General features: G+C 40.1%; 1 protein-coding gene across 1 annotated transcript in view; it reads right to left on the reverse strand.

Annotated features, from left to right (window-relative positions):
* MCTP1 (multiple C2 and transmembrane domain containing 1) overlaps window positions 1-25,290 on the reverse strand; it is a 1,082,102-nt gene that overhangs the window by 332,579 nt on the left and 724,233 nt on the right. Inside the window, exon 17 of the mRNA XM_040342284.1 lies at window positions 21,082-21,201. Coding sequence (XP_040198218.1) covers window positions 21,082-21,201 — 120 coding nt within the window. The remainder of the gene's footprint in view (window positions 1-21,081; window positions 21,202-25,290) is intronic.

A 25,290-nucleotide genomic window follows, 5' to 3' on the forward strand; every position in this document is an offset into this window, starting at 1 on the left:
TCTGATTCGCTCAAGACCTTCGTACTCAAATTAAAAATCCCCTGCCCTTTCTTTATATTTTTGAGCGCTTTGGCGGCTCTAGTTCGCCTCCCCCCTCTGGTTCCTCTCCTCTTTCTCCCTGTCTTTTTTTGCCTTGTTGGGGTTTGTGAAAACCCCAACTTCCTTGATCATTAGAAGGTCGAGGTATCGGGGGATGAGTTGAACTATTATAATAGTTGGTATTGGAATGTTGGATCGGGAGAGGGTTGGGTTCATAACCCCAATACTCTTCAGGACCATCTCCATCTCTAAGTGGAAAAAAGGAATTTTGGATTGGGACATTATAGTCCCATCCTGATGCACCAAATGATTGGTAAGTAGACGGAGAGTGTGGGCCCCAATCAGACGCTTGGTTTGATCTCCAATTATCTATATGGCCAGTATAGGACCCTCTACCTCTTAAAGGATTGTGACTCCAACCTCTGCCACGAGAGTTATGCCCTCTTGGTCTAAACTGGGGGCCCTGATAAACCGGACCCGGTCCCTGATTGGGAGGTGGACCAGGCGGCATCATAGGGCGGCTTTGATGCTGTTGAACAAAACTACCCTTTGGGACATTTGGGGTCCTTCTAGGAGATTGGTATAGGGAACCACCCCTTCCTCTGGTGTTGCTGAGAATTTTCTTCTGAGCATTGTGGGAAATTTGTGAAAAACCCACAGTACCCCCAACAGCCTGTGGGGCCGAGGTGTCCATCTCATTGGAATTGGATCTGGCCGCCTCCTCCAAGAGTTTTTTTTGTGCCAATTGAACACTATCTCACTTTGATAGTCCCCTAGGTCCCTATTATATTTTTTCTTCTTTTTAACTCTCTGTTCTTTATCCTCTTTCTCAAGGACTTTAAGGAGAGCAAGGGATTTTTCTTTATACTCATCGTTGGTGGCAAGGGGACCAAGTTTCTCCTTAATCACCTTGACATCCTCATCCAATTTTAGTAATTTACTGGTCTTTTTGGAAACCAGAAATTTGAGGAATGATACCCCAGCTTGATTAAAATATTTGTACCACTCCTCAAGGTCTATATCACCCTTTTGGGGTGCTACATCCCATCGGAGGCTCCGCGGGACCATCTGTAGCTTAATATAAGTCTCTAAATAGGCAATATCCCATTTGGTGTGATTTTCAGATATCAAGAGGTTTTTTAATCTCGTAAAAATACCTCCAAGGTCACCCTCATCCTCTCTATATACCTCAAAAACACCATCCAATTTGACCATATTCTTGGCCCGGAAATCAAAAATATCCATATTTCAGAATATGATAAGCAGCAATAATAATAAGTAAAGAATCAGAAAAAGAAAAATTGCGCTAATCAATTGTAAATTAAGTGAATTAATGAGGAGGCTGCAATAGCGTGAACTAACACAAAACAAATAAAAAAGAAAGAAAAATTGCGCCAACCAATATTAGATTAATGTAGACAGTGAAGTCCTTTGTGCCTTCTAACAGTGAGGCACAGAAAGAGTGTGCACTCAAAAAGTGCATAAATAATAAACAAATGGTGAACAAAGAGTCCAATAATAAAGTCCATAAACTGAATTCCGATCCAAACAGCACCCAGTGTAAAGATGAAACAGTTGTGACCCGCCACCGTATGGACTGAGGCTTACCACAAAGTAATTTGATAACAGCGTTAATCAAATTGTTGCAGGATATTTCCAGAACATCGGATAATGGCTAAACATACGCCGGGTCACGCTCCCTTTAAGGAATCCACGATGGGGTGCAGCAGCATACAATAGCGAATAGCGTCCTCACACCATGTCACAGCCCAGTCAGTGTCAGCATAAAAGGAAGGAGACCGCACATAGGGTAGTATGCACTTAACAGGTTTTAATTAAAAGAAGATTAAAACTACTTACAGACAAATGTAAATAGAAAGCGAATAAACAATTGCCGGCCGGCATCTAACAGGAGCCCTTCCTGTACGCGGTGACGTCACTGCACTTGTATGCTGCTGCACCCCATCGTGGATTCCTTAAAGGGAGCGTGACCCGGCGTATGTTTAGCCATTATCCGATGTTCTGGAAATATCCTGCAACAATTTGATTAACGCTGTTATCAAATTACTTTGTGGTAAGCCTCAGTCCATACGGTGGCGGGTCACAACTGTTTCATCTTTACACTGGGTGCTGTTTGGATCGGAATTCAGTTTATGGACTTTATTATTGGACTCTTTGTTCACCATTTGTTTATTATTTATGCACTTTTTGAGTGCACACTCTTTCTGTGCCTCACTGTTAGAAGGCACAAAGGACTTCACTGTCTACATTAATCTAATATTGGTTGGCGCAATTTTTCTTTCTTTTTTATTTGTTTTGTGTTAGTTCACGCTATTGCAGCCTCCTCATTAATTCACTTAATTTACAATTGATTAGCGCAATTTTTCTTTTTCTGATTCTTTACTTATTATTATTGCTGCTTATCATATTCTGAAATATGGATATTTTTGATTTCCGGGCCAAGAATATGGTCAAATTGGATGGTGTTTTTGAGGTATATAGAGAGGATGAGGGTGACCTTGGAGGTATTTTTACGAGATTAAAAAACCTCTTGATATCTGAAAATCACACCAAATGGGATATTGCCTATTTAGAGACTTATATTAAGCTACAGATGGTCCCGCGGAGCCTCCGATGGGATGTAGCACCCCAAAAGGGTGATATAGACCTTGAGGAGTGGTACAAATATTTTAATCAAGCTGGGGTATCATTCCTCAAATTTCTGGTTTCCAAAAAGACCAGTAAATTACTAAAATTGGATGAGGATGTCAAGGTGATTAAGGAGAAACTTGGTCCCCTTGCCACCAACGATGAGTATAAAGAAAAATCCCTTGCTCTCCTTAAAGTCCTTGAGAAAGAGGATAAAGAACAGAGAGTTAAAAAGAAGAAAAAATATAATAGGGACCTAGGGGACTATCAAAGTGAGATAGTGTTCAATTGGCAAAAAAAACTCTTGGAGGAGGCGGCCAGATCCAATTCCAATGAGATGGACACCTCGGCCCCACAGGCTGTTGGGGGGTACTGTGGGTTTTTCACAAATTTCCCACAATGCTCAGAAGAAAATTCTCAGCAACACCAGAGGAAGGGGTGGTTCCCTATACCAATCTCCTAGAAGGACCCCAAATGTCCCAAAGGGTAGTTTTGTTCAACAGCATCAAAGCCGCCCTATGATGCCGCCTGGTCCACCTCCCAATCAGGGACCGGGTCCGGTTTATCAGGGCCCCCAGTTTAGACCAAGAGGGCATAACTCTCGTGGCAGAGGTTGGAGTCACAATCCTTTAAGAGGTAGAGGGTCCTATACTGGCCATATAGATAATTGGAGATCAAACCAAGCGTCTGATTGGGGCCCACACTCTCCGTCTACTTACCAATCATTTGGTGCATCAGGATGGGACTATAATGTCCCAATCCAAAATTCCTTTTTTCCACTTAGAGATGGAGATGGTCCTGAAGAGTATTGGGGTTATGAACCCAACCCTCTCCCGATCCAACATTCCAATACCAACTATTATAATAGTTCAACTCATCCCCCGATACCTCGACCTTCTAATGATCAAGGAAGTTGGGGTTTTCACAAACCCCAACAAGGCAAAAAAAGACAGGGAGAAAGAGGAGAGGAACCAGAGGGGGGAGGCGAACTAGAGCCGCCAAAGCGCTCAAAAATATAAAGAAAGGGCAGGGGATTTTTAATTTGAGTACGAAGGTCTTGAGCGAATCAGAACAGCTCATTTTAGACCAAGGGCTCAAATTTGCACCCCCAAAGGGTCTGGATAAATTCCATACGTATATGGATATCCATAAATTTGTTCGAAAATTAAGCATTAAGAGGTACATGGCTACCAATACTTTCTCTAATCCAGTTGTGTCTAACGTGTATACCCACTCAGGTCTGTCCAATGCATCCCTATTCAACCCCCCAGGGAATTTGGCACCCTCCCTTAAAGTCTTTCGCGACGTTTTATTGAGAGACTTAGACTTGATGGAAATCAAAAAAGCACGTCTGAATAAATCAATGCAAGAGGGTTTAGATCTACTCTGCCGCAATAAAGAATTGGTAGTTAGACCTGCGGATAAGGGTGGGGGGATCGTGGTTTTGGACAGGTCTGATTATTTGAGGGAAATGAATAACATTTTGGGTGATTCTAACACTTACTCAATAATACAGTCTGATCCTAAAAATAAATATAAAAAGGAATTGGAAGCTTTAGTGGCCAAGGGGTTTTATGAAGGTATTTTATCTCCTAAAGAGAGGTTATACATGATCCCATTGGCCCCACGGACGCCAACAATTTATTATCTGCCCAAACTTCACAAGGATCCTGTCTGCCCCCCGGGGCGTCCCATTGTCAGTGGCATCGACTCTGTGACGTCCCGGGTAGGTAGATATGTGGACTTCTTTTTACAGCCATTAGTTAAGAGGATACCATCATATGTAAAAGACTCCAGGCACATTATTAATCTTTTGGCCGGTCTTACTCCTCGAAATGGTATGTGGTTAGTCACAATTGATGTGACATCTCTGTACAGCATCATTCCCCATGCTTTGGGTTTTGATGCTGTTTACTTTTACTTAATACGTGATTCAGGCCTCCCTGCCAAACAGGTAGAGTTCATTATGTCACTCCTAAAGTTCGCCACCTCCTCGAACTATTTCTGGTTCGAGGGGAAGTTTTATAAACAAGAAACGGGCGTGGCCATGGGGGCCAAATATGCCCCCAGCTTGGCCAATTTGTTTATGGCCAAGTGGGAGGAGGATGTCATCTATAGTAATAATATACCGGAGCTCATGTTATGGGCTAGGTATATTGATGACATCCTCCTCCTATGGGATGGTACCCTGGATAGGTTGGAGAGATTCATGTCAGATCTAAACCTTAACCAAAGGGGGATCCAACTAAAGTTTGAGGCTAGTCAATGTGAGGTCCATTATTTGGACCTCAAAGTTAGCATCAAGAACAACGAGTTTGGCACTTCAACATTCTTTAAAGCGACTGATCGCAACTCTTTTATTCCTCTAAATAGTTGCCATCATAGTCAGTGGCTCAAATCGGTTCCAAAGAGCCAGTACCTTAGGCTCCGTAGGAATTGCTCTGACCCTTTGGAGTTTTCTGAGCAGGCCAAGGTACTGACTGATAGATTTTTAGAGAAGGGCTATAACGTGGAGTCCTTACATGAAATCTTAGAGACCGTTCGCCGTATCCCCAGAGAGGATCTTTTGGTAGAAAGACCCCAAGTTGTAGGAGACCAATTTCAGAGTTGTGCTCCCTTTATTACTAATTATTCTATTCAGCACGGGAGCATTAAACAACTTTTGAATAAACATTGGCATTTGGCGAGGAATGACCCCATTCTTAAGGGTCTTTTGCCTGAGAAACCAAAGGTCGTGTTTAGAGGTGCACCAAGCTTACGCAATCAGGTTGCACCAAATATTTTAAATCCCCCTCAGAATGGTTTTAATACATTTTTTAACCAATTAACGGGTTTTTATCAATGCAGGAGGTGTAGAGTCTGTTCCCTGAACTCATGTAGGAGTAGGCGTACCACTAGGTTTGAATCAACTGTTACAAGGAAGGAGCACCCAATAAAGCCCTTTATTACTTGCGAAACCACAGGAGTTGTGTATTTGATCCAGTGTCCATGCGGCCTACAATATGTGGGCCGTACCAAGCGACCTTTGCGTGTCCGGTTAAACGAACACATTACCAACATCCTTAATGGTTATGACAAACATTCGGTGTCAAAGCACTATCTCCTTAAACATAACAGAGATCCATCAAATACACTCTTTTTAGGCATCGACAAATTTAAACCTAATTGGAGGGGGAGTGCTCTAGTTAGAGAAATTTCCAAGCTAGAAATGGCTTGGATACACCGGCTCAAGTGCTATACGCCTCATGGCCTAAATATAGACACAGACATAAATGCATTTATAAATAATGCTTGATGTCACTAAGATAATTTTATGTCTGTATTGTTGTATAAAATGATTCTGTATAGTGGTTTTATTTATTGTAAAAAATAATTTTTAGCCTCATTTTGATTTCACCAGGATGGGACCAATTTTCTATTTTTCATATTTTATATTTTTCATTTTTACTCTTCATACATATTTTTCATATTTTACATATTTTTCATAAAATCTTTTTTATTTTTCCACCAATGATTGGTTCACTATTTATATTCACTTATATTTACACTATTAATAATATGCCAAATGGATATGGGGGTTGGTTTAATCATGATCCAAAGGTTTTTTGAATATATATATATATTTTTTATGAATACTAATTTATTCATATAATTTTTTGATCCCTTTTTAGGGGTCTCCTATTTTCTTTAGAATGCCACCTTTTTTGTTCACTACATCCTGATTTATATAAGTGTGAGGTATTGCTCACTCTGGCATGAGTATTCATAGGTTGGTAGTTCCAGTCCTGGCCACGAGAGGGACTCACTATATTTATCTAGGATGGATTTTTAAATTTATGCACGTTTTATATTATATTCACTTATATGCACAAAACACCAATATTTATAACTTTAAAACTGTCCCCTTTTTACTAAAGGGATAGCTCCCTGTCTTCAGCCTTATTTATACACATAAATATTTATATTTATTTATATTTATATTATTTTCATTTTGTAAGGGCACTTATGGTCCCGCACACAGCAAAATATCCATTTTTCCCATTTTCAAAATGGCGATTTGGCTATTTCCGGTTCCTGGCAGTCAAAGCGAGGCCTGGGTATATTAAGCGGTGGTTCACTGCAGAGCCCATTCCCATTGAAAACGTCAGATTGTGACGAAACGCGTCTGGGACGGAGTGCAGTGACGTCACCGCGTACAGGAAGGGCTCCTGTTAGATGCCGGCCGGCAATTGTTTATTCGCTTTCTATTTACATTTGTCTGTAAGTAGTTTTAATCTTCTTTTAATTAAAACCTGTTAAGTGCATACTACCCTATGTGCGGTCTCCTTCCTTTTATGCTGACACTGACTGGGCTGTGACATGGTGTGAGGACGCTATTCGCTATTGTATGCTGCTGCACCCCATCGTGGATTCCTTAAAGGGAGCGTGACCCGGCGTATGTTTAGCCATTATCCGATGTTCTGGAAATATCCTGCAACAATTTGATTAACGCTGTTATCAAATTACTTTGTGGTAAGCCTCAGTCCATACGGTGGCGGGTCACAACTGTTTCATCTTTACACTGGGTGCTGTTTGGATCGGAATTCAGTTTATGGACTTTATTATTGGACTCTTTGTTCACCATTTGTTTATTATTTATGCACTTTTTGAGTGCACACTCTTTCTGTGCCTCACTGTTAGAAGGCACAAAGGACTTCACTGTCTACATTAATCTAATATTGGTTGGCGCAATTTTTCTTTCTTTTTTATTTGTTTTGTGTTAGTTCACGCTATTGCAGCCTCCTCATTAATTCACTTAATTTACAATTGATTAGCGCAATTTTTCTTTTTCTCATTATTATATCACCCATATAATAATACTGCAGTGTGATGCTGACTTACTTTGTGACTATGTCTCAAAAAAGTGAAAGCAGGAATGAGAAAGGTTTCAGCACAATCATACAACACTTTCCCTGATAATTCATCACTGCAGGGGTTAAACTCCTTGGGCTCTTAATCATATGTTTGGTACTGTATACTTTTTTCCAGAGACAAAGGTGAACACGTACCTACTGCACCACTGCCATACATAAAAGATATCACATAAATTATAAACTACATTTTCTCATTAAAACTTAGTCTCACATTATTTTCTTCAGTGCATACCCAGAGATGACCTTTACCTGCTGCCAGTGAAGACCTGGCATAAGGTACATTATACGCATATGGCACTGATGTTCAATTTCTTCTCTTCAAATTAATTATAATTCTAACAATGTTCCAAGTGAAGGGAAGCCCCATCAGGCATATAGAGATTAAACTTCATTTTTTCAAATACCAAACCAAACCATATTACCTTAAAATGTCCTTGCATACTAGCTGAGTGAAGCATTAAAGGAACAGTATCTCCCAAAAAAGAAGGATATGGACAATGTCATCTATGGCTTTTTGTATTTATCATAGCGAAAGGTTTAATGCTAGCTAATAGACTAATGGAATAGAATCTATCATTTCTATTATCTTATTTTTCAATTTACCACTTTTTCAGAATATGAATAATCATGTTTCTCCAGCTGTACAACAGAAAAGTTATGTACAAAATAAATAATAATAATATATACCCATATTTATCAGCGTATAACACGCACCCTAACTGTAAGGCCCCATACACACGATAGAATCCATCCGCTGAAATTTATCCGCGGATCGGTTTCAGCGGATCGACGGATTTATCTGTTGATCCGCTGGAACGTACACACTAGCGCCCAAAAATCTCCGCGAACCAGAACGTATGCAACGTAAACCACGTAAAACGTCACTATAAAGGGGAAGACCAAAGTCAACGGCGCCGCCCTCTGTTCCGCTTTTGCTAGTTCCGTGTGACCGCGTGCTAGTGAAGGTTTGGTTAGAGCCGATTCGTGCTTTTCATTCTCCGCGTTTTGACAGTAGGTATTCTCGGGTTCAGTGCGTTTGCTTGCGGGTTTGCAGTTGGCATTCGGGCACAGGCTTTCAGCACGTTTCCGCGTACTGTGCGCTCGTATCTGTGTGTCGTGCGGGCTTAGCAGGTTGTGCTGGATTTGCGAGTGCTTTCTGTTGGAGTGTGTTCTTGACTGACCAGCCGGCCGGTTTGAATCCATGATGGAGCAGCAGCGTCGATTCTCGCGAATTGGTGCTGGTTATGGGATTGCTAATGGACAGGCTCAGCGAATCAGTTGTTTGGCCAGGAACAGTGGGAGGAGGCGTTTCTGGGCCAAGAATTGGTTGCGCCAGCGTGACCATTTTTCTCATATGCCTCTGCTTAGGGAACTCCAGGAGAATAATCCGGATGATTTTCGGAATTTTCTCCGCATGACGGACCCCGTATTCAACCGTCTGCTGGAACTTCTGTCCCCCTATATCACGAGGCAGGACACTGTGATGCGCCAAGCCATCACGGCCGAGCAGAGGCTTATTGCCACGTTGCGGTACCTGGCGACTGGGAGGAGCCTGCAGGACCTCAAGTTCTCGACAGGCATCTCTCCCCAGTCACTTGGGGTCATCATACCGGAGACGTGTACTGCCATCATACATGTTCTGCAGGAGGAGTATCTTAAGGTAAGTTCCCTAATTTGAACAACACAATTTTGTTTTTTTAAATGTGTGAGAAAGTCTTTTTTTTTTTCTTCCCTAATAACCATGAGATTGTAATCTGCTGTGTGTGGGATGTTCCCTTTTCTCCCCAGGCATGTTGTTAACCTTTACATGTTTGTTTTGGGCCTAGCTGCATATTTTTTCCTTACCCACCATAAACCTGTCCAGCATGCTTTCCTAGGCCCAAACCCACCTAGCCTAAATTCTCGTTTATTTTTAGGATAATCAATTGTAGCTCTGCCCCTCCCCCCCCCCCCAAAATAGTTTCTTGCTCTATCATCAGAGGGATGTGGAGTCTGATAATTAAGTGGGTCTATATTTTTCCCCAAAAAAAAAAAAATTCACAATGCTTGTGTGAAATGTGAATCCTGTTGTTGATGTTGCACAATGATGGTTTTTCGATTATGTTTGCAATGTTTATGTGCCAAAGTAGTAAATCTCATTTTTTGTTTGTCCCCACAGCTACCCTCCACCCCACAGGAATGGCAGTCTGTGGCTTCCCAATTTGCCCAGCGGTGGGATTTTCCTAACTGCGGTGGAGCAATAGATGGGAAACACGTCCGCATTGTGCCCCCACGCCACTCGGGGTCCTACTATTTTAACTACAAGGGTTATCATAGTATTGTGTTGATGGCGGTGGTGTCGGCACAGTATGAGTTTCTATATGTGGACGTGGGGAAGAATGGCCGGATGTCAGATGGGGGAGTGTTCTCACGGACTGAATTCTACGATCGTCTCCAAACTGGTGATCTGGCACTGCCACCAGATGAAGACAATGTGGAAGGACTTCCGTTTGTGTTCCTAGCGGACGAGGCTTTCGGGCTTGGACCTCACCTAATGCGGCCTTTTCCCCAGAGGACCCTCACCTCAGAGAGGAGTGTGTTCAATTTTCGGTTGTCCAGGGCTCGGAGGGTAGTCGAGAATGCCTTTGGGATCCTCAGCAACCGGTTCCGCCTGTTCCTGACATCGATACATTTGGCGGAATATAAATTGAACACCGTTGTATTTGCCTGCTGCATTTTGCACAACTTTTTACGCAGGCATTCCCAGACGTACCTATCCGACAGCGTTTCTGAGGCAAGACTACTCTCAGATCCTCTCCCTGGGCTGGTCACTGGTCGCGCTGGCATTGGCACCCCATCTGCTCGTGAGGTACGCGACAAATATGTTGAGTACTTCATGGGTCGGGGGGCCATTGCTATGCCAGATCATATTTCTTTCTAATTTGGCCCCCCAAAGAAAGGAATATTCTCAGAAAAAATAAATAATTAGACCATTGGACTTTATACAGTTGTTTGTCATTACTGCTTTTTCTATTTTTTTCTGTCTTCCTGGTTAGCCCAAAAAATAGTGCACTTCTAGTGCCAAATGTAGGGTTCAGGTTTTAGTAAATAAACACAATTGCACATTATTCACTCATCTCCAAACTGGGTATTCAGCATCTTAAAAAATCAAGCCACTCCTTGTAATGTTTTAAAACCAACTTTTTTTATTGTCAGCTTTTTTCTATGTTTTTGGCAAAAGGTTTTTTTTGTGCTCTTAAACATGCCAACTTTTTTATGTTTCACGTTGATTAGTTATTTTTTTTATTTTTAGTAAGTATCCTTTTTTTTTTTTTTATGGGTTCCAAACAATTTCTTCAATTTTTTTTGTCGTAATAGTGTGTAAAAATATATTCAAAATTTTTTTTACATATTTGTTCAACAAATAATCGTTATTATTTTTTTGGGGGAAATATTTTATAACAATATAATTTTTTTTTTTTTTTGGGTGTTGTTTTTTTTGGAAATCAATTAAAAATATTGATCATATTTTTGGGATCGATGTGTTAAACAATCTTTTTTTTTAATTTTTGGTTAAATTTTTTTGTTTTTTGTACATTTTTTTTTTTTATTTTTGTTTACTTTTTCTGTTTTGTATGGCTTGTTGAATGGAAGCCATTTTTAAACTATACAATAGAAAACATGTCCCAAAAAATACAAACCCAAATGTGTCACTTTTGCATTCCCAAAAACAGTCATTGTGTGAGGTCACACCGGAACACGCCAAAATTTCAAGATGCACACATTCAGTGCTTTTCGCCAAATGTCAGTTCTACCACAACAAAAGACTTTAAAAAGGCGACATGTGCTATCTGCCATCATGGGTGAACAATGTCTGGGTTTTGTGGGAGCAAACCTTTCCTCGAAAATTATTTAATAATCGAGGAGGGGGTTGTACCCACAAAGCACAGATATTCTATATTCTGTGATGGCAGATAGCACATGTTGACACACTGTGTGTGCATCTTCAAATTTTGGCGTGTTGCTGAGTCAGACATAAAAACAGGTTGGGGGATGGGCGGGGGGGGTTGGTTTATTCTTTCACACGGCCCATCATGTCAATGATGTTCTTATAGTTTTGCTCTATAACCACCATTCGTTGCCGCATAGTGTCCAGCTCGGCACAGCAGTCGACTATTATATTGCGCACATTCTGTTCCATCTGAACCATCTGTTGCCGCATATTTTCCATTTCGCTGCTGCACTCCATTACTTGCTGGATTATAATTCCCGCACTTGCCCGAGAAAAATGGGGAACAGCATCTTCATCCCCTACAAAATTAGTAAAAAATATAAAATTAGACATTTGACCGGACGAGATACATCTAGGGTTGCCAGCTCATCACTTTAAACCAGAACACAGATTAATTACACAGGTTCTGTGGCTGATTAAAAGGTGGTAATTTTACTCACCTGGTGCCATATCAGCATTACATTAGCCACAGAACATGTGTAATCCATATGTGTTCTGGATTAAAGGGATGAGGTGGCAACCCTATCTACATCTGTTTTGCCCTATCAAGCTGGGATGACACTGACCTGATGTCGTGTTGATTTCCTCCTCCTCCACCACTTCTCCATCTTCAATAACTCCTCCTTCTTCTTCTTCCACCAATCCACCATCTTCAAAATCTGCTAAATCTTCTTCTTCAATTTCATCTTCCTCCTCAACAACTACCAGATCTAAAATTACGCCATCATCCTCTCTTCCTTCCTCCTCCTCCTCCACATCCTCCTCTCTTCCTTCCACCTCCTCCTCAACATCCTCCTCTCTTCCTTCCACCTCCTCCTCAACATCCTCATCTCTTCCTTCCACCTCCTCCTCAACATCCTCCTCTATTCCTTCCTCCTCCTCCACATGGCCAGATGGCAGATCCCGGGCATGTCTGGCCCTCTCTGCCTCCTCAAATTGCTGGCGTCTTCTTTCCCCTAGAAAAAAAAAAAAAAAAAAAGATATTGTAGAGCATAAATCGCACACATTGCATAGAGGTTTAGAGGCTTTTTTGAAAAATATTTAGTTGTCTTATGAACACAAACCTATATTTTAGGATGACTTCTAGGCCAAGCTCTGATTAATTCCATTTTTAGCAAAGTGACACACATGGATGTCCCCCCCTTATAATTTAGAGCTGAGACCATCCAAATTTTCTGGTAAGATTTTGAGGGAGACACAGGTGCTATGGATTAACAGATATGGAAACACCTGCTTAGTAGCACTGTTTGCATTTCCCATTCTTGGATTTAATTGTTCAATTAAAAAATTTGACCACAATGTTTACAAACAATGTTTTTGGCAAGAGAGGCATGTCCAGGTGTGTTGTTCCTGGGCCAACATCGTATTTTTGCGAAGCAACCTGATGTGAACAAGGTTTCCTATTAACAGTCGTTGGCCAAGCAAATGAGATTTTGAGAAATACAATTATTTAAACATATTTTCAGAAGTACAACCAGGCCAAGGATACAGATGTAGAAATGTACCTGACCAAACATTCAAATAATAAAATTGTCCCCACCCCTCAAAACAAAAAATAACTTACGTTTTTTGAGTATTTTTTTTATTTTCTTTAGTTGATGTGGCTCACGAAGCTTTAAGTCGGACCACCGCTTCCGTAGCTGCTCCTTGGACCTTGCGATGCCAAACATCCTCTGCATTTTACGTGCCACCTTCTCCATAATTTTCCCCTTCCTGCGGTTGGGGGTCTTGTATGGGCCATATTGCCCATCATAGTCCTTCCTCCGCATAATGTCTACCAGCTCAACCATTTCGTCAAAGGACATATTAGTTGCCTTATAACGTTTAGGCCGGGATCGGGACGTTCCTGCCTCTGTCCCCTCACTTCTGGCCTGAGAGCTCCGTGCATGCTCGCCTGTCATCGCCATCTTTCATCTCCACAGAGATTAGGGGCGTGGAAATCTGGAAATGTCCCGTCATGGGCGGGGACCAGGGCGGCGGGTACTACATACGCGGAGTCTAGAGAATGAATAAGACGTGATTACGTAGGTTACGCGGAGATAATGCGCCCGTTTCTGCTCAGTTGCTTACGCGGAGATTAGTAAAACATTTGACTGCAAGTAACACAGTTAACGCCAGATTTACATAATTAACATTGAGTAGGGGGCAAGACGATGTGTCACGCACACGCGGAGTCTTTTAAAGGGAACCTACGTGATTACGTTGCTTACGCGGAGATTTGTAGAACATTTGACAGCAGTAACACAGTTAACGCCAGATTTTGAGAATTAACATTGATTAGGGGGCATGGCAATGGTGACGATGTGTCACGCACACGCGGAGTCTTTTAAAGGGAACCTACGTGATTACGTTGCTTACGCGGAGATTTGTAGAACATTTGACAGCAGTAACACAGTTAACGCCAGATTTTGAGAATTAACATTGATTAGGGGGCATGGCAATGGTGACGATGTGTCACGCACACGCGGAGTCTTTTAAAGGGAACCTACGTGATTACGTTGCTTACGCGGAGATTTGTAGAACATTTGACAGCAGTAACACAGTTAACGCCAGATTTTGAGAATTAACATTGATTAGGGGGCATGGCAATGGTGACGATGTGTCACGCACACGCGGAGTCTTTTAAAGGGAACCTACGTGATTACGTTGCTTACGCGGAGATTTGTAGAACATTTGACAGCAGTAACACAGTTAACGCCAGATTTTGAGAATTAACATTGATTAGGGGGCATGGCAATGGTGACGATGTGTCACGCACACGCGGAGTCTTTTAAAGGGAACCTACGTGATTACGTTGCTTACGCGGAGATTTGTAGAACATTTGACAGCAGTAACACAGTTAACGCCAGATTTTGAGAATTAACATTGATTAGGGGGCATGGCAATGGTGACGATGTGTCACGCACACGCGGAGTCTATAAAAGGGAACCGAGGTGATTACGTTGCTTACGCGGAGATTATTTCATTGAGCTGCACGAGGAGCTAGAGATAAGGTACAAACTTGAAACATGGGATCAGCAGAGGCCTAGAAACTTGAGAGCCATGGGATTGTGGTTTTGTCTGTTGTTTGCAGCCTTTTAACGCAAATTAGTATGTTTATTGTGTCCCCACAAACTGAATTAAATTCTCACAATGCTTTTACACATCACTTAAATCTAGATGTGAAGAATGCTCTACCTAGTTTTACTTTTTGCCAGGTGTATTGTGATCATGCAAGTATTGTTCTGTGTTGGTTGGCCAAAGGTTATTAGGAAGTGTATTTAGATTTCAGGAATGATGAGTGGCAGGCTAAGTACACATTAAATACTGCCTTCATGAAAGGTCGCAATCTGTAAATTTGGGGATGGGTCTAGATTACACGTATTTAGCAAAATGATTTTAAAAAGGGTCTGCATGTGAACTAATTTTGGGTCACAACAATGGGGCAGAGCTGGCCAGCATTTTGGCTGCAGGAGACACTGTGTTTGCATAGTACAAGATCAATCTGGGGCCACATATGAATACAATGTGAATGATGGGCATTTTCTAATTTGTAAAATTTTTGGTTTAACAGTGTTCATCAGAAATTTACCTTCGAAAACTCACAAATGGAAAATATCGTGGGAAAGGAGATAATTTCTAGGCTAATAGAGAAGTTTAGGGAAATGCCCCTACTTTGGGATTCAAAACATCCTCATTATTCAAACCGGGACCAACGAAAGGCAGCACTTGCTGAAATAGCTAGATATCTGCAGACATGGGTTCCCGGCTGCACAGGCAACATGGTGAAGAACAAAATGAATAACCTGAGGGCCGCATACAGAGCAAAAAGAAGAGAACTTCGGGAGCAAAGATCAGGAGCAGCAGCAAGAGAGTCCACGTTGCCAAGTCTGTGGTACTACCAGGAGATGGAGTTTTTGGGGGATCAAATAGAGGGCCGGCAATCAATGTCAAGCCTTCCACCCAGACAGCAGGGCAGCAGACCTTCCACAGATCACCCCAGCCAGGAGGAGGACGGTGAGGGGCTGGCTGGCAGGCAGGAAAATCTGCGACTCTCCACTTCTGATGAGGTAGAGTATTTTAAAAAATGTTTTTGGCCTGCTAATTCTTGTTTGTTTATTGAGTTGATATTGTAATCCCAAACAAAAAAATGGACTTGAAAAGTCATGGTCATAAAAATAGGGGTGATGGATGCCAAGTACAGGGATCAGAAGGAGAGTCTATTCAAGTTTAAAGTAAGATAAAACAAACCAGTCTAGAGCATGAAAATGTGTGTGATTTGCTTGTGCCAAATTTTTAAACATGTCACTTTTTTTTACACAGGAAGAAGGGAGCAACCAGGAAAGATTGGCTCATGATGCTGAGCTGCCTGCCAGCCAGGAGGAAGGGGTCATTGTCAGCCAGGAGGAGGAGGCCGGGCCCAGCACCAGCCAGGAGGGCCCCAGGCCCACGGTCAGCCCCACCAGGCAACTCCCTCCCCCCAGGGTCAGGCAAACTGGCCTAATGAGGCGCAGGAGGCAGGTGGAGGATGAGAGCCTCCGAATGATTAGGGAAGCTAGCGCCTTAATGAGGGCCCCCCCTCAACCCCACTGAGGCCTACAGTGCCTATGTGGCCCATGAATTGTCCCAAGCGGGGGAGGACGGTCAGAGGCGTGCCAGGAACCTCATGAACCAGGTGCTTTTATGGCTGCACCAGGGCTGGCTGACCGATGACACTGAGCTGAGTGACCCGGCCTATCCTGCACAACACCTGCTAACTCCTCCTGCTGCCACATCATCCCGACCTGCAAGGGGCCGTGGACGGGTCCGTGGAAGATCTGCTGCAAGGAGTGTTCCAAGGAACAGGAGACGATGATTGCCGGCCTTCTATTTGATCCCCCAAAAACTTCATGTTTTTTGGAGTACCACAGCCTGGGCTCCATTGGCTCACTTGCTGCTGCTCCTGGTTTTTGTTTTTGTTGTTCTTTTTTTGTTCTCGGTATGCGGTCCTCAAGGTTATTCATTTTGTCCTTGACTATGTTGCCTGTGCAGTCTGGAACACAAGTCTGCATTTATGTTGCTATCTCAGCAAGTGCTGCCCTTCTTGGTAATATAATTTTCTTTATGTACCAAATAAATGGTTATTTGATTTACTGAAATACCTTGTCTATTGTGTTTTAATACTGTGGTGATTAGGCATGAAACATTTTAGCAAATAATATGTGTCATTTAGAAAGGACACCAACTCCTTGGGGGGGGGGGGGGGGGAATTTGGCGTACCAACTTGGGAAAAGAAAAGAGGAAAAACACACGCCTACATAAAATGGTGACATAACTTTACCAAAACAAAACCAAAAAAAAAGGGTAAAAAAATGGCCAAGACAAAAGAATGGGGACATAATTAGCAAAACCAAAAAAAAAGGGTAAAAAAATGGCCAAGGGAAAAGAATGGGGACATAATTAGCAAAACCAAAAAAAAAGGGTAAAAAAATGGCCAAGACAAAAGAATGGGGACATAATTAGCAAAACCAAAAAAAAAGGGTAAAAAAATGGCCAAGGGAAAAGAATGGGGACATAATTAGCAAAACCAAATAAAAAGGGTAAAAAAATGGCCAAGGGAAAAGAATGGGGACATAATTAGCTAAACATAAAAAAAAGGGTAAAAAAATGGACAAGAAAAAAGAATGGGGACATAATTAGCTAAACCTAAAAAAAAGGGTAAAAAAATGGCCAAGACAAAAGAATGGGGACATAATTAGCAAAACCAAAAAAAAAGGGTAAAAAAATGGCCAAGGGAAAAGAATGGGGACATAATTAGCAAAACCAAATAAAAAGGGTAAAAAAATGGCCAAGGGAAAAGAATGGGGACATAATTAGCTAAACATAAAAAAAAGGGTAAAAAAATGGCCAAGAAAAAAGAATGGGGACATAATTAGCTAAACCTAAAAAAAAGGGTAAAAAAATGGCCAAGACAAAAGAATGGGGACATAATTAGCTAAACCAAAAAAAAAGGGTAAAAAAATGGCCAAGGGAAAAGAATGGGGAAAATAATTTAATAAACATAAAAAAAAGGGTAAAAAATGGGCAAGGAAAAAGAATGGGGACATAAATTGGAAAAGAAAAACAAAGACATTCACATGTGGATGCAAAAAATAAATTTCAAACATCTGGATAGATGGCATCAGCGAGAGAACGGGTTTATTCTAGCAAGAGAACGCGGAAAAAACAAGAGGAAATAAACGACACACTATATAGTTAAAATGACGAATGTGCCATATCACAAACAAACGAGAGTTTTACCTGAACGAGTGCTCCCATCCCCTTATTTTGTCTGAGCATGCGCGTGGTTCTTATCCGCGGATAATGTGTACTAACCAACGGATCTATCCGTCGGATAGATTCGCAGCGGATAGATTTGTTCAACATCTCAACAAATATTCGATCTGCTGAAAAGCCATTCGACGGAGAAATATCCGCGGAAACAGATCCGCTGGAGTGTACACACCATAGAATATATCCGCTGAAACCCATTTGCGCGGAAACCAATTTTAACTTAAAACATAACAGAGACAAATACATGAACAGAGGGATAGATGGATATAGAGATAAATATAGGGCTTCTTGTATCATAAGGCAAGTTTCAATTTTTTTCTCAAACTACACTCCTTCTAGGGATGTTATGACATAAAACTCTCCCATTGCTTCACAGTCCCAAGTTGTCTCCTGCTAGTACAATCTCTGGAGGCATATTGTGCAGAATGTGTTCATCTTCTTAAATTAAGGTACAGTAGAGCAAGGGAGGGCCTTATCACTGGAGGATGGATTTATCACAAAAAATAGATAGATAGATATTTAAATAACTCGATAGATAAAAAATAAACAAGCATATAAATATATATATAGATAGATATATCTATCTATATATATTTATATGCTTGTTTATTTTTTATCTATCTAGTTATTTAACCTCCCTGGCGGTATGATTCTGTCAGAAAAAACATGCTGAAAGCGGTACCATTATTTGCAAGGAAATTTGGCGTTTTATATTGTAGGTCTGTCATTTTTAGAAATAACTCACTTAAATCTGACCAAACAAGATTCTAATAGGCATCCCGGGTATGACATTTTTTTAAAAACAAAATTATAAATTATAATATAATAAATAATTATAAATAATTATAACAAATAATAATATAATTATAATAAAAATTATTCAATAATGTAATCAAATCAAAATCACTGAAATTTGCTCAGTTGCAGAATTGTTGCTGTCATTATTTTTTTTTTTTTATGACGAATTTCCCCACAAATCGCTATCGCACAATTCTGCAAGTGATTATAATTTATTATCGCTGTTTTTTAGCTGATCTAAAACTATTTTTGACATAAAGGGACACTTTTGGTTGCTATGGACAATCTACAGTTTGCAAGGAGAAAGAAACGTTTTTATTATATAAAATGACATGCATGACACAGGACAGACCACTAGGGACAAGGGGGGTGTGTTTTTTTTACATACAGTACTGTAATCTATAAGATTACAGTATACTGTATGTATAGTGTTTGTTTACTTTTTTGAATTTGGCGCCGTTCTCCGTCCCCGTGCGTCGTAACGTCGCAGGGAACGGAGATCGGCGTCACACGGAGGCACTGTGTGAATCGAGCGAGGTCCTGCTCGCTCACACAGCGCGGTGGCATCGCTGGATCCAGGGACAAGGTAAGTAAAACTCCCTGTACATCCAGCGAGGCGAGCCCGAGTCTGACTCGGGGTTACCGATCCTAGCCCAAAAATCTCACCCCGAGTCAGACTCGGGAACACCGCCCAGGAGGTTAAATATCTATCTATCTATCTATCTATCTATCTATCTATCTATCTATCTATCTATCTATCTATCTATCTATCTATCTATCTATTTTTTTGTGATAAATCCCACATATATATATATACACACACACACAGTGGGTATAGAAAAGGATCACTCTCCTTTAGAATAATTGTTATTTTGCTTTGCAGCCAGTTTTTGGTATCACTGGAGGATGGATTTATCACAAAAAATAGATAGATAGATATTTAAATAACTCGATAGATAAAAAATAAACAAGCATATAAATATATATATAGATAGATATATCTATCTATATATATTTATATGCTTGTTTATTTTTTATCTATCTAGTTATTTAAATATCTATCTATCTATCTATCTATCTATCTATCTATCTATCTATCTATCTATCTATCTATCTATCTATCTATCTATTTTTTTGTGATAAATCCCACATATATATATATACACACACACACAGTGGGTATAGAAAAGGATCACTCTCCTTTAGAATAATTGTTATTTTGCTTTGCAGCCAGTTTTTGGTATCTGAACCCCTGACCTTTAATGGAATAAAGTAGTATCTGGACCTTTTAGCAGTGGTGTGGCGCTTAGATTTCAATCCTTTTTAGCTTACAGTTTTCATTTTATCCAGCTTTATTTACTATTTATTTAGTGCAACTTATGTCCAAGTGACAGATATAACACCAGCAGGTTTAAAAATGTTTTAAATATCACTTGAGTTGGAAAAAGGATCACCCCCTTGTGTCAGTATTTTGTTGAACCACCTTTTACTTTAATTACAGCCTTTAGTCTGTTGATTTGTCTCTACTAACTTTGCACATCTAGACATATTTGCCCACTCGTCTTTGCAGAACTGCTCAAGTACATTTGATGGTGACCATTTGTGTACTGCGGTCTTTAAGTCATTCCACAGATTTTCAATGGGGTTTTAGTCTGGGCTCTGACTAGGCCATGCAAAGGCTTTCACCTTTTTTTTTCTTCAACCACTGTGTGGTCATTTTTGCTGTGTGGTGTGTGTTATTTTTTTCTGACATGTCGATGTTATATTTCACTCAGATGTTAGACGTTACACTCAGTAAATACAGCTGGAAAAAGACAAAAACTGTGCCTGTCTTGATTTCAGGCTGCAAAGCAACAACATGTGACTATTTTAAATAAGGGGTGATTATGTTCTATACCCTCAATATATATATATATATATATATATATATATATATATATATATATGATATAAAAACAATCAGTTTGTTGAACAGTTTACATTAAAAGTGGGAAAAGTTCTGATTTTTTTTATCTTTGTCTCTTTTTTTACATTGCAGAAACCTGACATTTTAACAGGGGTGTGTAGACTTTTTATATCCACTGTGTGTGTGTATATATATATTATATGATAGATTGATAGATTAATTATATTTAGATTTGAACATATATATAGCTATAGCTATATGGATTTTAATTATATTCAACCTGATCTAACAGTATATTTGGTAACACAGTATAACTTTTATTTTATTGGCTTTAAAGGTCTGGGAATTAAAGTATGTGCCAATTTGTCCTCTCCTCGTTAATTGTTTTGCACCATGTTGGCTAGATGACATTTATAACTTGCATCCCTTAAAAAAAAAAAAAAAACAACGGAACGGATGAGATAATTATGTAAGACAGAAGAGGATTATCATACCAAGAAAGCAGCAAGACTCCTTTGGGGTGAGTCCCAATCAAAGCAACTGTTAATGTAGTAGGCAGCATTGATGAGCACCATGACACAACGCTTCATGCGGATAAAGTTCCTCAGCAGTAACTGTGAGAGAGATGAAAAGATGAAAATATTATCAGAACAATTAAGTCTCGGAGTGACCTGGAAGGTTGACAGCTCCTTCTAGACAATCACGATTAAAAGATGTGTTTTAAAGCAGGAGTTGGAAAAGGTTCAACAGAGGGATCAGTTTAAATCAATAGCGAAAAATAACTAGGCTCAAATTACACATACAGCTCCCTGAAACAAACGTTAACATTGGGATGAACTGTTTATAGCATAAAATTTACAAAACTAAGCATGAAAAACATCATTATTTTGCTGCTGGAAGTGATGCTGGCTAATCATAGGAATATAATAGTCAGAAGTTACCAGGCAATCAGACACAAAACACAGGCCAGCTGACCGGAAGAATACTTTTAATTATAACTTTAGTTAGAATAAAGACATAGAAAAATATGTCATCTAGGTTTTAGAAGTGAAGGTTAACATAGTAGGGTTATGAGAAGGTTAGCCACGGTGGTCACTATATCCTGACTTTTTTAGGGCCAACTGAACCCAAAACAAATTTTTCGTCTCATCTCTTATATCCCTGCTCGGTATAATTTCAAATTCCAGGATGGATTCCCTGCAACAAACAATAAACGCATAAGGCCCCTTTCACACGGGCCGTTCAAGTCTGCCTGTCAGTTTTTTAGGCGGACCTGAACGGACGCTCTGTGCACCTCTATGGAGCCACGGATGTTAGCGGTGACATCTCCGCTGAGATCCGACCCGTTCCCATCCGATAAAGTGTGATGGATGGAAACCCTATTTTTCATCCGTCTGGCGGATTGGATCGGAATGAAAACGGACTCTACGGTCCATCTTCATCTGATCCCCCATAGGGGAGAGCGGCGCTCTGAAAGGTCGATCCCTGCACAGTGTGCGGAGACAGACCTGTCATCTTCCTGGTCAGTGGGGATCAACTGCTGAGCAAAGCGGAGCCCGTACACAGACACGTCCGTGTGAAAGGGCCCTAACAGGTAGTCCAGCTGCAAGGGTATTATATGTATTATACATTGTGGGTTTTGGGAACAGGTCGGGACAAAATTGTATTTTTAATAATTTTTTATATTTTGAAGTGTTGGGTAGATGCAGGGACATATTTGAAAAGGGGGCATAAAACATCACCTACTAGATTAAAAGCAGAATGCAAAATATTAATATGCAATATTTTATGTTTACTGACTAAAAAAAATTTGCATTTATATATTTTTTGTATCCATGCCCCTGTAAAGAGGTAAATTATGTACATAACCACTATGGGGGAGATTTACTAAAACTGACGCACTCAGAATCTGGCGCAGCTGTACATGGTAGCCTATCAGCTTCTAACTTCAGCTTGATCAATTAAGCTTTGACAATAAAACCTGGAAGATGATTGGTTTCTATGCAGAGCTGCACCAGATTTTGCACTCGACAATCTTAGTAAATCCCCCCCATGTATATTCTTTAATTCTTAATCTTCTACCTATTTTGTTGATGTTTTTTGGTAATACGAGTGATCACTTTCAAAAAGTCACTTTTAGCAGGCAAAAGCAGCTGTTTACAGCTCGATAAATCAGATCGAGTGGTAAAATTATAAAAAAAAAATTGGAGCAAAGACAATTTTTGTAATTGGGTTGGCCAAGAAAATATTTCAGGAGGCTACACAACATATTAAATGAAAGTTCATTTGGTGAATCAAACAACGGCAGTATTCTACATAACAAAAAGATTGCCTATGACTAATAGAAGATAATGATCAGAATAATTTTCCAACTTTTTGGGGAAATAATTTTCTGCATGCAATTGTTTTGGAAAATATAGTAGCCACTAGTAAAAATAATTGCTTTAACCCAAAACCATGATATACTACATTTAAATAGCCAACACCCTTGGATGTAACCTTTTGTTTTCCCATTGGCAATATTAATATAATGAGTAAAAACCTGTATAATGCATGTTATTTTTTTTCAAACTTGTTGTTGCCATTTATTTGACTTTCTGTACTTTCTTTTCCTTTCATTAACCTTTTTTTTTAAAAAACATTTTTTTTGGAATACAGAGCAATTTCAGTTGTTCAAAGCATGAAGTTGACTACAGGCATACCCCACTTTTAAGTACACAATGGGGTTTATTTACTATCGCTGGATAGTGCAAAATCAGGCTCACCTCTGCATAAAAACCAATGAGTTTCCAGGTTTTATTAACAAACCTTAATTGAACAAACTGGGTTAGAAGCTCATTGGTTTCTATGCAGAAGTGAGCCTTTTTTTAAATTTAGTAGTTAGTTAGTAAATAAACCCCATTGTGTACTTAAAAGTGGGGTATGCCTGTATGCACACACATGCTGGCAAATAAGTGATCAAACTGCCCTACAAATATACAGCTTTATACTGGGCAAACTTGCATGTCTGTTCCTACAAGGATGGAAGAGGGATCGTAAGGAAATTCACTGTCTCAAGGTAAGCAATTGTGAATGTAATTTCCCCCAGCAAGTTGTAATTTCCCCCAGCATGTACAGAGCCAACCAGAGTGGCTCTGTGGCTTGTTCTTGTTGTAATAGACCATCACAGGGACCACAAATTTAAACAGTACTTCTGTTCCTCTCACACAGGAGGCATACAGCTTTATGACACCTTAAGCAACTAGAAACAATCTATCCTTTTTTTTTTCAAATTGTATCATATATCACACCATAGTGACTGCAATAATTGTAGGACCATACAGCAAGAATAGGGGGTTGAGGATGGTGTAGGGTATAAGTTTACCTTTTATTTTTTCTGAAAAGGTAAACACTTTAACCCTAAACTGATGACCTGTAATGGCTTTCTAAACACAGTGTTTAAAGGGTAAGTTCACCTTTGTTCACTTTCTCTTTTTTCTAAATTCCAGCTCCCCTATGTACCAATATAGAATTCATGTACTTTTTTTTTCAAAAATATCAACGCTTTCCATTAAATCTACAGACACTTACTTTACTTGTCCTCATCTATGCAAAGAAGGGACGTTGAATAGGGATTATAACTGTGTCTAATGTATAGAAACTCAAGTTTTTGCTTAAACTATACACATTTTTTGATAAACATAAATATGCCAGGAACAGCAAACATAAGGTGCATAAAATATAAGCAGAGTGCTATACAGACAGTAGTACTGGCCAAAGTATCCATATGCTTGCAATGGTCACTGATCCCTACATGTTTCGCCACACAGATTGTATAGTGTATGGCAATGTTTATGCACCTAAAAATTACTAGTTGCTCTTTTAGTGCCATTAATTGCTAACGGCACACCAAATACAGAAGCAAACACACATTTTGCCATGTGAAAAAATGCTGAAAAACGCACAGGAAAAAACATGCAAGCCACAAAGTGCCAAAATGTCCCATTAACCACATGCAGTGCAGCCAATTGAAATCAGCAGGCTGTCCTATGCGTGTAACAGGAAAAACAAGCCACACAACGTTCGCTCCCACTATGCTAGATGTGAATGGGACCTGAAAGTGAAATTGGTGCATTGACACAAGAACAATGAGGCTCCATTCACATCTGTTTGTTTCCTTGCATTTCAGAAATGCGCTGCACCAAAAATCACAGTAAAAAACGCACCAAGCTCCACTCTAAAAAAAGTTCTGAAGCTTCTTTGGGGTGATTGCTGTGTGTAAGGCAGCCCATTCAGGTGGATGGGCAGGCCTATGTGTGATGAGTGAAAATGCTCCACAACGCATGTGGGAATGCGAGTACGTGCTATGCAGAGATGTGAATAAGGCTTGGCAGCTGAGTGTTTCTGTCCACTCCCTCCTATGAACTTGTATAAAGATGGCCATACACTATGCAATCGGATTGTTTATTGTGTATTTAGTGAGAAGGGTGATCACTGATTGATTGCATTTCATTTAAAAAACAGGCACCTGGAGATGGGCGTTAGGTAGGAGGGTGGATAATGAGGTCAGCTGGTCAAATACTTCCTGTGTCATGACCTACAGTTTGACCAGGAAGTAAGACATTACAAATGGATACGTCTGGAAACATGGATGAGGACAAGTAAAGTAAGTGTCTGTAGATTTATTGGAAAGAGTTGATATTTTTGCAAAAAAAGTACATAGT

The sequence above is a fragment of the Rana temporaria genome, chromosome 1 (assembly GCF_905171775.1).
Source record: "Rana temporaria chromosome 1, aRanTem1.1, whole genome shotgun sequence".
Lineage (NCBI taxonomy): Eukaryota > Metazoa > Chordata > Amphibia > Anura > Ranidae > Rana > Rana temporaria.